General features: G+C 33.6%; 5 protein-coding genes across 5 annotated transcripts; 3 read left to right on the top strand and 2 right to left on the bottom strand.

Moving 5' to 3' along the window:
• Nucleotides 1-238: 238 nt before the first annotated feature.
• spkA-2 (ankyrin repeat-containing protein) lies at nucleotides 239-2,603 on the bottom strand (the record flags this gene model as incomplete). The annotated part of the gene is made up of 6 exons (XM_020575550.1): nucleotides 239-481; nucleotides 557-793; nucleotides 863-1,100; nucleotides 1,195-1,528; nucleotides 1,706-2,057; nucleotides 2,553-2,603. 6 exons carry the CDS (start codon nucleotides 2,601-2,603, stop codon nucleotides 239-241), a joined length of 1,455 nt encoding a protein of 484 aa, XP_020434345.1.
• A 1,193-nt stretch (nucleotides 2,604-3,796) lies between these two features.
• On the top strand, nucleotides 3,797-6,598 carry PPL_04650 (uncharacterized protein; the record flags this gene model as incomplete). The annotated part of the gene is made up of 2 exons (XM_020575549.1): nucleotides 3,797-4,101; nucleotides 4,174-6,598. The coding sequence occupies 2 exons, from the start codon at nucleotides 3,797-3,799 to the stop codon at nucleotides 6,596-6,598; spliced, it is 2,730 nt and encodes a 909-aa protein (XP_020434344.1).
• Nucleotides 6,599-6,733: 135 nt separating this feature from the next.
• Nucleotides 6,734-9,354, top strand: PPL_04649 (uncharacterized protein; the record flags this gene model as incomplete). Its single annotated transcript, XM_020575548.1, has 2 exons — nucleotides 6,734-9,088; nucleotides 9,241-9,354. The coding sequence occupies 2 exons, from the start codon at nucleotides 6,734-6,736 to the stop codon at nucleotides 9,352-9,354; spliced, it is 2,469 nt and encodes an 822-aa protein (XP_020434343.1).
• A 59-nt stretch (nucleotides 9,355-9,413) lies between these two features.
• On the bottom strand, nucleotides 9,414-11,768 carry PPL_04648 (B-box zinc finger protein; the record flags this gene model as incomplete). Its single annotated transcript, XM_020575547.1, has 3 exons — nucleotides 9,414-9,573; nucleotides 10,080-10,113; nucleotides 10,358-11,768. 3 exons carry the CDS (start codon nucleotides 11,766-11,768, stop codon nucleotides 9,414-9,416), a joined length of 1,605 nt encoding a protein of 534 aa, XP_020434342.1.
• Nucleotides 11,769-11,965: 197 nt separating this feature from the next.
• On the top strand, nucleotides 11,966-12,625 carry PPL_04647 (hAT family dimerization domain-containing protein; the record flags this gene model as incomplete). Its single annotated transcript, XM_020575546.1, has 1 exon — nucleotides 11,966-12,625. The coding sequence occupies one exon, from the start codon at nucleotides 11,966-11,968 to the stop codon at nucleotides 12,623-12,625; it is 660 nt and encodes a 219-aa protein (XP_020434341.1).
• Nucleotides 12,626-12,736: the final 111 nt, after the last annotated feature.

The raw sequence follows: 12,736 nt of genomic DNA, 5'->3' as shown, positions 1-12,736 counted from the left end.
GTAAATAAATTAAGAGATTTAATTAGATCTCTTATTTAATATTAAATAATATTGGTATTATTACTATTACTGTTACTATTGTTGTTGTTGTATTATGTTACTATTGTTGGCAGGTGTTGTTGAGTTGGTTTTATATTGATTGATTGATTGATTAGATTGGTTGATTGATTGATTGATGATGATTATGAATAAATTAATTTATAAAAATATTATTTTTTTTTGTAGTTTTGTAGCTATTTTAATCATTGTTTGCAGGGAGTGGGTTTATACATTTGTTCCACTGATCTTGATTTGCTAAAAACTCAGCTTCCAATGACTCCAATCTCTTAATAATCTCGCCACAATTTGGTCTCTTTTCAAAAGCAGCATCCCAACACTCTCTGATCAGCTGGGCAAATTTAGGTGGACATTCCGCTGGAATGGTTGGTCTCAAAGCTTTCTTTGATGTTTGAATAATAATCTGGAAGTCATGTTGTAGATTCTATAATGATGATGATAATAAAGAAGTGTTTAGTATTCATACTAGTTGTCAAAAAAAAAAAAATGAACAACATACTGTGTATTCAGAAAAAGGTCTTTCATATCGCCCATGAACACATCTTGTTACCAACTCCCAAAGAATCATACCGATCGAATAGACATCTGATTTAATTGAAAATTGTTCTCCAAAATAGATCTCTGGTGCACAGTATGCCATTGTACCTCTCATCTTTGCCAGTGTTTCCATATTACTACCAGTGTTGAATCTACTCAAACCGAAATCACAAACTTTAATCTCCCATTTATCATTAACCTATATAATCGATTCGATTATTAATAACTGTAATGTTTGTTGATCTATATATAGCTAAATGTAACATACCAATAAATTTAGTGACTTTAAATCTCTGTGGACAATCTGTGGATTCCAACTATGAAGGCAATCTAAACCTCTAGCAGTCTCCAAAGCAAATCTAAATGTTTTCTCCCATCTAATATCCAACTTTTCATTATTCATAACATGATACAGACTACCATTCGAACAGTTCTCCATAACCATACATGGTTTTGGTTCCAATACTGCACCATAAAAATGTACAACATGTTTTGATCTTATAGCACTATATATAGATAGATTATAGTTTAAATATTATTAGTTAGAATGATGATTGATACTTTTGCTTTTGTGTTTTGTTTTGTGTTTTAGTTAATTACCTCATAATTTGGAATTCCTTTTTGAATTCTTGAATTTCTTTGTCCTCTGTCATCGATTTTAGAACTTTGATAGCAACTTCTTTTCCTTTGTATAAACCTTTATAGACCTTACCGGAGCTACCTGCTCCGAGCTTCTCTGTATATTCAATTTCACCGTCCGATATAATATTGATATCGGTAATGTGTTTCAATTGATGAAGTGAATCTCTCAGTCCACTGTAGTCTGTGTTATCATTTGCAAAGTCTGGATCGTCATCAAAGAGATGAGTGTGACTCAACGTTGTCGTAGTTGATGTTGTTGGTGTTGAAGGTGGTGGAGTATCTGGATGTTGTTCTAAATTACCATATAACAATAACAACAACAGCAACAAACAACAAACAAACAACAACAACAATATTTAAAAAAAAAGAAGAAGTAGAAAGAAAAGAAAAAGTAAAAAGTATTTAAAAAAAAAAGATTATTAGTTATATAATAATAACAAAATGTTAATCGATTTGATTTGTAAATTACCTTTTAATAATGCTGTTGCCTTTAGAATCTTTAGACGATGACCGGCAGCTGTAATTTTCATCTTGTCCAAGATGGACTCGTTCATGTCACCGAGAACATCGATAAACATCTCCTCCTGTACAAATGCCATTTTGTATTGTTCGATACCGTTTTCGACGAGCCAGGCAAAGAGATCTTCGTACTTTTTGATACGTGCAGCCATCTCTTTGTGACCTTCGCTCACGGCCAGCTCGTGTGGAGTCTTCTTCTCGTTCTTGTGTGCACCGACGATGCTGACGTCGGCACCAGCCTTGAGCAGCACCGCCACAAGATCGTCACGACCGAGACGCACGGCATAGTGGAGCGGCGACTCCTGGTAGTTGTTGAGAAGGTTGACGTCGGCGTTTGCCTTCAACAGCTGATTGACCATCATGAGACGCACCGAGTTGTTAAAGATCGCTTTGTGTAGCGGTGTCTCACCGTTGTTGTTCTGTGCATTCACATTGACGTGCTTCGAGAGGAATATCTGGAAGGGCTCCTGACAGTTGGGCGAACGGAACTTCTGGCAGTAGTAGTGGAGCGGTGTGTTCTTGTCGTCATTGCAGACGTCGACGTTGATTCCCTCGAATTGCAGCAGTTTCATCAGGATACGATCCTCCGATGCTACCGCTTGGTGGAGTGCTGTGTAACCGTTCTTGTCGCGTGTGTTGATATCGGTCTTGCTATCCTTGAACGCCGTCAACAACATATCCAATATATCATCGAGATTTGAACGGATCGCCGCTGTCAAAGGTGATTGTCCATAGTGATCAAAAGTGGTCAACATACGCGACACTCTTGTCTTATTATTCTTTAGCAAACGTTTTACCTTTGCAATATCTTTTTGCTCGACAGCATATAATAAATCATGATCTGACATTTTTTATTAACTATCTATCTATTCTATTTTTATCTTATCTTATCTTATCTTCTTCTTCTTCTAATTCTTTCTTTTTTTTTTTAATTTATTTTAACTTTACTTTTTATGATATTGTTCTGCTTTCAAGCTTTGAGGCTATGATATATTTAAATTTACTCCAACTTTTAAAAGTTGGTAGGTGTTGTTGCAGTTGTTTATTAACTATTAATACTACTACTACTAACTTGTTGATTAACTTGTTTTTTAAAATAAACTACAACAAAAAGAGAAGCAGAAACAGCAACAATAATATCAATGATAAGAACAAAGCAAGAATTAGGATTTAATAATATTGTTAGCTGGTTGGCTGGCTGACTGTTGTTTTAAAAAAAAAAAAACTTTAATATTATTGTTGTTGCTGTGTTTTGATCACTAATAATGTGTATAATAGTATAATATATTTATTTATAGTGATATTAATTATACATACGGGTGAGTGAGTGAGTGAGTGATTGAGTTAAGTGAGTGAGTGATAGGGTGATAGGTGTCAAATTTTGACTATTATTATTATTATTACTATTATTTAAGGATTAGAGGTTTTTGTTTTTTTTTATTTGAGGATATTTGTGTGTTGTGTGTGTTGTGTGTGTGAGCGTGATGTTGGGTGAAGAACAAATTATATAAGAAAGAAAGAATTATGAAATTATATATTTATTGTGATTGATGATGGTAAAAATATTAAAAATACCCCTTTTTAGTTCAAAAAAAAAAAAATAAAAAAAAAATCTTTGTTCAAAAAAATATTTATAAATTTGTTTTTTTGTTGATCACTCATCAATCGCAAAACCAAACCAAGATATAAATAATTAAAATAACTTCTTAATTATGATTGTTATGAATTTTAAATCTAAAGTAAACAATTTATGTAAAATTTAATTTAATATTTATAAACAAATCTTTCAAAATTTTTTTTTTTTTCATTTTTGATTCTATTTTTTGTTTAAAAATAATATCAAAATAAATAAATAAAATATGTTGTGCTGAAACATGTTTATTTATAATAATACATAGTATCATATGATTTTTAATATCCTTCCAAAAAATTTGAGATTAAAATTCAAAGGTTGTGGATGAACCAACCACCACACACTTAAGTGATTGAGCAATCAAAAATTGAGAAGCGAAATAATTTTACAAATTCATGTCATTTATAAATGAATAGATTATTATCATTTAAATCAATATATAGAAATAACAATAATAATAATAATGTATATACGTTTGCATTTAAAAGATATTTTTTAAGTTCTTCATCTGATTTCGATAGTATTACTAGATTTTCAAATGAAAATAATAATAAAAGTAATAGGAACAACAACAATGATCACAATATAGTTAAATCAAAAGAGTTATCAAAAGAATTCAAAGGAAAGTTTAACAATAAGAGAAAGTCAAAACAACACGTTCAAGCTTTATATCATCTTGTGAAAGCACCTGATCAAAATATTCAATGGAAATCGTAAGTATACTTGAAAAAGGTAGCAAATTGGATAAATCACGTGATTATCAATTACTAATTGAATTCAATTAGTAATATAGTTGAGTTTATTGATTCTCTGAGAAGTTTGAATCAAATTGATGAGTTGGCTGCAAATGTAAATCATGTCAATTGGAAGAGTGTACAACCCGAAGTTAGGGAGGTGGTTGCAAACAAACTGAGGGAAGTTCTTGAAAAACTATTGGATCTGGAATCTTCTTCTTCTTCATTTCCCTCAAAGACTGGAAGAGTATTCCGTAGTGGACCACATCACCTACATCAACATCAACAACAACAACAACGTAACATTCAACATCTTAGTTCAAACGAAGAGAATATCAATGCGATTGCAACTAGTTTGGTATCACTCTACTTGGTCGGAGGTTTCAAAGAGGAAGCAGAGGAGATCGTTCGTCTTTCACCAAGTCTCGATATCTATGTGTTGATGCTACTCGAGCGTCTGAGAACGTCGGGACCGGCAGCTGCACTGCGCTACTACACAACGACACCACCACTTTCCAACTTTGAGAAATCACCGAAATTCGCAGAGTTCATGCACGATCTAAAGTCGAATCATTGGACACTGAACACCTACTATCTTGGTCTACAGCAATTCCTCTCCAACACCTACTCACAGCTCATTCATTCTCAGAGTTTCGACAAGATATTGTCACACTATTCCTCGGATCAGCTGTCGGCATTCATTGTCTTGGTTGAACTATTCAAACAGCAAGTTGTATCACAAAAACAACAAGATGAAAAACAACAACAACAACAAATTCAACATTATAACGATTTAATTAATAATATAGAGATATCTATTGATACTCAATTACAACCATCGGTCGTTTCAAACGTACTTTCGTCGGTGGTATTACACTTTCTTCATTTGGATCGATATGAGTTGGCGCTAAAGTGGTTCGCAAGAAGAGTTCGTTATTCATTGACACCGGACAGCGACTCCATCTTTCATTTCATCCATTATCACGAAAGCAGGAAGAGTAATACAGATAGGAAGCTACTTGCCTATTGGGACAGCATGAGATTTGACTATGGATTCCTAAAGAAGTTGGATAGTCAAGCAAGACTAGACTACAATCGTCGATTCATCTATTACTTACAACAAGGTGTAAAGATGACAAAACAAACATCATCATCATCATCATCAATTCAACAACAAGAACTTTCACTTCCACGTGAGCCTACAGATTCAGAGTTGGAGTTAGACAAAGAACTGGCTAGTTCTGGTACCAACAACAACAACAATGACAATGACAAAAGTAGCAGCAGTAACAACAATAATAATAATAACAATAACAACATTAGATTCGATAACATCTGTAGAGTTGTCTATAATTGTATCAAACAGTCACCGGACAATATACCTAGTGGCACAAGATTGTTGGAAGCATTGTGCTTGCTGAGGGAGTTACGTCCAAGCTATTTCCTACATTTCCAGTCGGGACTACCAAAATCGATACGTCCACTCGCATTCCACTCCAACGATTATTCCAAGTTGAAAACCTACCTTTCAGAGACTATAAAGTATCTGGACAATAATGATCCTCTTATGTACAGTGGCAATACGATGATATTGAATTACTTGGTTGTTGGTATTGCACAGTGCAAGCAGTTCGACTTGCTCCTCTCGCTCCTAACAAAGATGGTCTCACAGAATACACTTCTCTTTGACTGGGCAATCGAGTCGTCGTTCAGTGCACTCATCGCCAACAATCTCTATCCCGAGCAACTCGTCAGCCAAATGGAACCGATCTACATGCAAGGCGGAGCATTCACATCGATTCAAAATTGTAAATTGAATTCATATATCAACAAACTCGAACAGCAAATGATTCATATTAGCAATGACGACGACAACAACAACAACAATCTCAACACTTCCATTGAGTCAATCATCAAGTATACCAGTAAAATACATCAACCAAACTTATTGACACATTCAATAGTTTTGAAATTATCACAATTAATATTACAACAATCTCAACAACAAGAGCAGCAGTCAAATAACACAGAAAAGATGATGCAACATCTATTCAAATATCTACCAAGTGGAACTTTCCAAATGAGACATATATCGATTATCGAATGTCTTTTGGATATTGCTGATAGAGATGAAAAGAAGAGAGACGATATTAGAGTAATGCTAAAGTCACACATCGATAGATACTATGAAAGCTATCTAGAGAAAGAGAATTTAGATTTACTTTTGGTATTCGCATTGTCAAAGGCTATTGAAGATCCTCACAAGATGGTGGCTATATTCAAAGTGCTGCCAGTTGCCAAAGGTTACCAACGAGAGTTAATCGAAACAATCAAACGACACAATCAAACCGTACAAGACGCAGCACTCCACAAAAGATTGAGTCAAAAAGATATCTTTTATTTCTCACACAATCCAAAGACTACACTTACAGAAGAAGCATCAAGTTTTATCAATCACAAAATCTTAAACAAATAATAATAAAAATAAAAACAATTTTATTTTATTTGCAAATATCATTTTTAAAAAAAACGAAAGATAAGAAAAAAAGGATTTATAGTTTTATTGATTTGATGTCAATCTATATATAACATGTTAAATCATTAAACGACAATGAAAAAACTATTGATATCTAATTCAAATAAACATTGTTTTTATAACTTTAATTTATTTAATTATCAAAGTTTAAGTTTACAAAGTCATTTAAATCATAACTATAATTATAGTTTTAGTTTTAGTAATTATAGTTCAGATAATAATAATAGTAGTAGTAATAATAATGATAATAATGAAAGTAACAATGTTAAATTAGATAAAAATATAAATAGTAATAATAATAATAAGAGTGGTGGATATCGTGTAGTTAAACCAAAAAACTTATACCAAAATAATAAATATAGTGGAAACTACAACAACAATAAATTTAACGGTTACCAACAAACAAACAAACCGAATCAAATAGATCATACACATTTTCAATCGAAACCTAAACCAACTAGACAACCACAATCACAATCACAGCTAAACACATCTTTTAATTCAAAACAAAATTCGATTTCAACAGAACAACAACCACAATCACAATCACAATCACAACCTCCAAATGATATTTCAAAGTACAATGACATAATCACCAAACTATGTGATTCTAAAGATATAATGAAAACATGGAGGAAATATGAAGGTGAAATACCTCAATTCTATAAAGCAGCGGTACTTTTTAATACATTGAATATCAAGCAATCTCATCATGTCGATCGTATTGTGGTTGATGCGTTGATGTCAAAGGAGTACTCATCGATTACACCCAGTAACCCTGTTCCACTGTTGCTCGATCTCATTCTTCTCATGACATTGCCAGAGTGCAATGCCTATGACAGCGATGGAACAAAGAGAGGACATCAATTCATCAATCAGCACCTACTCGAAAGAATATACACAATGGAGAATCAGAGAATGAGAGACGAACTCTTTAAATATCTGATTACCAGTAGTCTTCAACTGGGTCGTTACGAACTGGCGCTGCGTTGGTATGCACGTGTCATCCATGCACCGCAAGCCGACATCGTCAGACCGATCTGTGTATTCAAATTCATGCTGTATCACCAGCTGCGAATCGAGCGACTCATGGCAAAGGGTGAATCTGCATCGTTGGAGATCGAGGAGATGACACTCTCCTTCTGGAATCTCAAGGTACAATCGAGACAGATATATCGCGAGGCATTCGAGGAGTACAAAGCAACTGAGAGCACTCTCAAAAGTAGAACATTCATTGAGCTACCGACGACATCCGATCAACCATCGAAACCCGATCAACTACTGGACAAAGCGGTATCAACGAGGAATATGCCAAACATAAAGAATCTGCTGCTCGACTACTACCTTAAATTCGATATTATCCCACCTGGAACGCTGTTGATCGATTCAGTGATGTTCCTCACCGACATGAATAATCACGATGCCTACCGAGAGTTCCTACGCAATATTCCCGAGAGTGCACGCGACCACCAAGCGATACTCTTCCACCCGGCTCCATACGTGCAGTCCTCACTGACCGATCCGAATAAACGACTCGAACTCCTCAGACATCTCCAACCACAACTGTACATCCAAAACGCACGTATCATCCTCTCGATTATCATTGACCTCTTCAACGCACAGGAAGATCACAAAGCGATCTTATTCTTCTTGAAATCCGCCAGAAAGCCATCGGTATTCCCATTCATTGCGAAAAAGATGCAGATACTAAAGAAGTTTTGTCAACTCGATGAAGATCTCTATGCACAGATGAGCTTGATCGACCAGTGGGTCGAGTACTGGAGGACAACGGAATCGGGTGTGCCAAACGAAATGAAGATTCTGCAAGCATCGCATTTGCTGCAAGCCAACAAGCTGGAACAAGCAGTGGAAATACTCAGTAGAATTCCAAAGGATATCGCCAGCTATCGTCTCATTCCAAAGCTGCTGGAAGTCAATATCGAAGCAATATTACGTCCACTTGCACAGAGCACAGAGAATCAGATTCACATCGAGGATATCGAATCTGAAGAACTCTACAGTAAACTGCAGTTTCCAACCAAAGACAGAAGCACCTACTTTGACAAAGTTATGTTCTCTACCGCTCTCTTCAGAGTGTTGAATCGACTCAACATAAGTCCATGGTTGATTTTGGAGTATGTCGATAAGAATCCAGAGTTGTTTGGTAATACCCAAAAGTTACCATCACCATTGCTCTATCAGATGGTAAAGAGACAGTCTTCGTCGCCACAGTTAAAGTTACTCATTCAATACTCAGACATCAAGTCCTACCATGAACCACTGAGAAATCTACTCGGTCGATTGATCAGCTTCAACATTGTCGAAATCAACTTGGCATTCTCAAACTTCCCAAAGAAAAGAATAGAACCAGAGCTTGTTATCAGTCCAGAGAATTTACAGTTTATTGAACAATATCATAAACAAACATCAGTAAATTAAATAAAAAGAAAAATTTATAAAAAAATTATTGTTTGTTTGATGCATATGAAACTTTATTTTTGAATGACACTCTGCTAGACTCTACAAGTGGGTAAAAAGGAATTCAATGGTGGATAAATTAATTCGAAACAAAAACAATGTAGTTTGGAACTAATTTATCCACCATTGAATCATTGTCAGTAGCATTAGAAGCTTGCACGAGTTCAGTCAAAAGTCTTTCGATCCTTCCTATTCTTTCCTCTAAACCGGTGATCTGACTTGCATGTTGCTAAGAGTAGTCTTAAGATTGCTCACAAGCACAGAGTTGAATTGATTATTATCCACGAAGTGATCTGATATGATGAAGAGAAACTAAGAATTGGATAAATGTAACACATTTATCCACTACATCATCCTTGTGGTGTGTTTCCTTAGCATATGAGTTGAGAAGTAAAAATAACTTGACTTCTCCATCGTGAATATATATACCAACTACACTGTAATGATAATATATATGATCCAATTATGAATCACAAGATGAATGATTTGTTTATTGAGTTGTGTGCGCTTGTATTGGGTAGTCGGTTAGCAGTGATCGGTTGATTGGAACTACTGATTCCAATACCTCCAACAACATCTATATTATTTAATTTTTATTTGTTTTGAAAGGATTTAAAAATTGGTTAGTTCATTGATTTAAAAATTGAATTTTTTTATAAGTTTGAATCATACTGCATCAGTTTCAAAATATAGAACATACTATTATTTATATATAGAAAAAAATGTTTATAAAAAGATAAAATTAAAGATAATATAGTGAACAAATTTCAAATATATAGAAAATTATAAAAAAAACAATCAATTTTTAGAGACATGTTTTTTTTTTGTTGTGGAGATATAACAACAATATTGATTTTTTTTATTCTATTTTTTGAACCACATTGAAGTTAATATGTTATGAATATAAACTTCCTTTACTAAATGAAGTTTATTTAGTAAATACTAATAAACCACAATCATTTCTCTTTGACCCATCGCTGATAAGTATAGATTGCCATCTATCCTTCTCTATTGAATATATAAAGTTATGTGTCAAACCATTCAGTAGGTAGATATGTCGTTGATTCTTCATTGGATTCTCATGATACAAGAGATTGTTGAGAGGATTGATTTCGAGTGATCGTAATACTTTCACCTGGTTGGTACTCTCTACATTGAACATGATAAATCGGGTGGATGACAGTAGATAGATGTTACCAGATTGGTCGCTACACAATTTACATTCACTACTATCGATACAATTCGGTATGTCCTTGTACTCAATCGATTTGCTATCGGGATCGAATATAACCATTCTCTTTTGCGAGTTGATAACCGAATGAATCTTATTTTTATAGAAAAACGATAGAGTAATATGTTCAGTGTTCGGTATGGTAAAATATGTTTGAAACTGGTGTGTCATTGTATTGTAACGTGAAACTAATGTATCGTTTCTTTGGTGACTGTCAAAGAGGTAGATATGAGCATGTCCGTCGTAGCAAACTGAAACATAGTTACATGGCTCGATACCGATCATCTCTTTGTAGAGATCTACTCTTTTACTCTCGATGGAGAATCGTTGGTATAGGTTACACATCGATGGACCACCGAAACTATAGATATAATCACCTACCTTTACGGTGGAGTTGACATACCAAGAGTCTCTGATCTTACTATCTAGATAAACAACTTCAAACTTTTGGCAATCGTCTTCATTGGTAATATCTATCAGTGAAAGACGGTCGTCTTTATCACTTGCAAGTATAAAGCTTGATATTGTATCGATTTCACCACATGTTTCAAGTGTAGTCAAGTCGAACGACCTTTGAATATCTTTTATCAAACTTTGAATGATCTTTTCATTTCTATTGAATCTATATTGCTTGTTTGAACATTGATGTAATGATACATCTTGATTACTACTTTGAGAATTGTATTGAATGATCGAGTGCAGTATTGAATAATCTTGAGATAGTAATTCCGAATTGAATAGTGTTTGATTGTTTCGCTTGATGAAATCATTTAAATCTCTTGATTGTTCAATCGATTCAATGATATTATTAATTTGATATTTATCAGTTGTATCTTGTGTTTCATTATTACTTTGGTCAAAACTAATATATTCTTGTTGTTGTTGTTGTTGAACAATAATACTATTGGCTATCTGAACTAATGATTGTAAATGTTGAATATTCTTATTTAAATAGTGTTCCAGAGTATCTTTATCATTGATGATTGGTTTCTTTAATTTGTGCTCTTCAATGACTAGATATTCGTGTAACCGGTTGAACTCTTTTGAGATATCATTCTCTATTTGTTGGAACTGACAATATTTATTTACAGATGATCTAATATTATTCCAAATCGATGTAATATCATTTTGAATTTTACAACTATTATTATTACTACCGTTATTATTATTATTATTATCAACTTGATTAAATTTACTATAGAATGATTTAATTTGATCTATATCTTCAATTTTTGAATGATTGTGATGTAATGGTTTACACTCTGAACATAACAAGACATTACATTGATAACATATTAACTTTAGAATCTGACCACTATGATCAATACAATATTGAACCGTATCACTATTATTGTTATTATCTAATTTTTGTTTTTTGTGTAGATGATCTTTGTTATTCATTTTGTGAATTTTTTTAAAATTTAATTGGAATTATATGAAAAATTTTATATGACAGCTGACTTGGAGAAAAAAAAAAAATCGTCACGATTTTAAAAAATCAAAACAAAGTCCGTTCAAAAGATCTTTATTTGTCCAAGGATGAATTTATAATCATCAACGATTATATCCAGTTAGTCTTTCCATTCGAACGTGCCACCATGGAGCTAGCAACCAGTAATTCTTCGTCCTATGAACTACTGATTGAGTCGGTCAATACCCTAAAGGAAAAGCTAGACAAATATGCCCCCAAGACAGAGCATGGAAAAACCTTAAAAGAAGCCCTTCAACTGTCATTGAAAGATAGATTAGATGAATATGCCAATTTAGATTTGGCATCAATTGCAAGTTTCTTTTCACCATATCATCAGTTCGGATTTAGCTCTTTAGAAACTTTAAAACAACAAACAATAATTTCTATTATAAGAGAAGAATTAGGAGCACTATCTAAAAAAATAGAAGTGGCTCCATCACCCATCAAAACTAGAAAACACAAACATGGTGCAGATCCCATTGACTATATGACTGTTCATGAAATGGATACAGTCGAAAAGAATGAAGTGAAAGAAATAGATAGATACATAAATGCAGTAAAATTAAACAATGAATCAGTTGATACTTTAGAGTGGTGGTCAAATAATCGACAGAGATTCCCAAATCTTGTTCAACTCGCCAAGAAATATCTCTGTATTTCAACAACATCAGTACCATCAGAGAGTACTTTTTCAAAAGCAGGATATATATTTGACGACAAAAGAACAAATATGTCTTTTAAACTATTCACAAATTTAGTATTCTTGTACTCAAATAAAGATGCATGATTATTGTTGTTTAAACAATCAATTTTGCTAGTTGATCTATCTCTGGTTTTAATAGCATGTATCTCTCCGCCATCTTTAAAACTGTTCCCCATCTTGTTGGACAACTTAAAA

This window comes from Heterostelium album (genome assembly GCF_000004825.1).
Source record: "Heterostelium album PN500 unplaced genomic scaffold PPL_scaffold4, whole genome shotgun sequence".
Taxonomy (NCBI): domain Eukaryota; phylum Evosea; class Eumycetozoa; order Acytosteliales; family Acytosteliaceae; genus Heterostelium; species Heterostelium album.
Note: the sequence above shows the minus strand (reverse complement) of the source record. Positions and strands in the feature narration are given on the sequence as shown.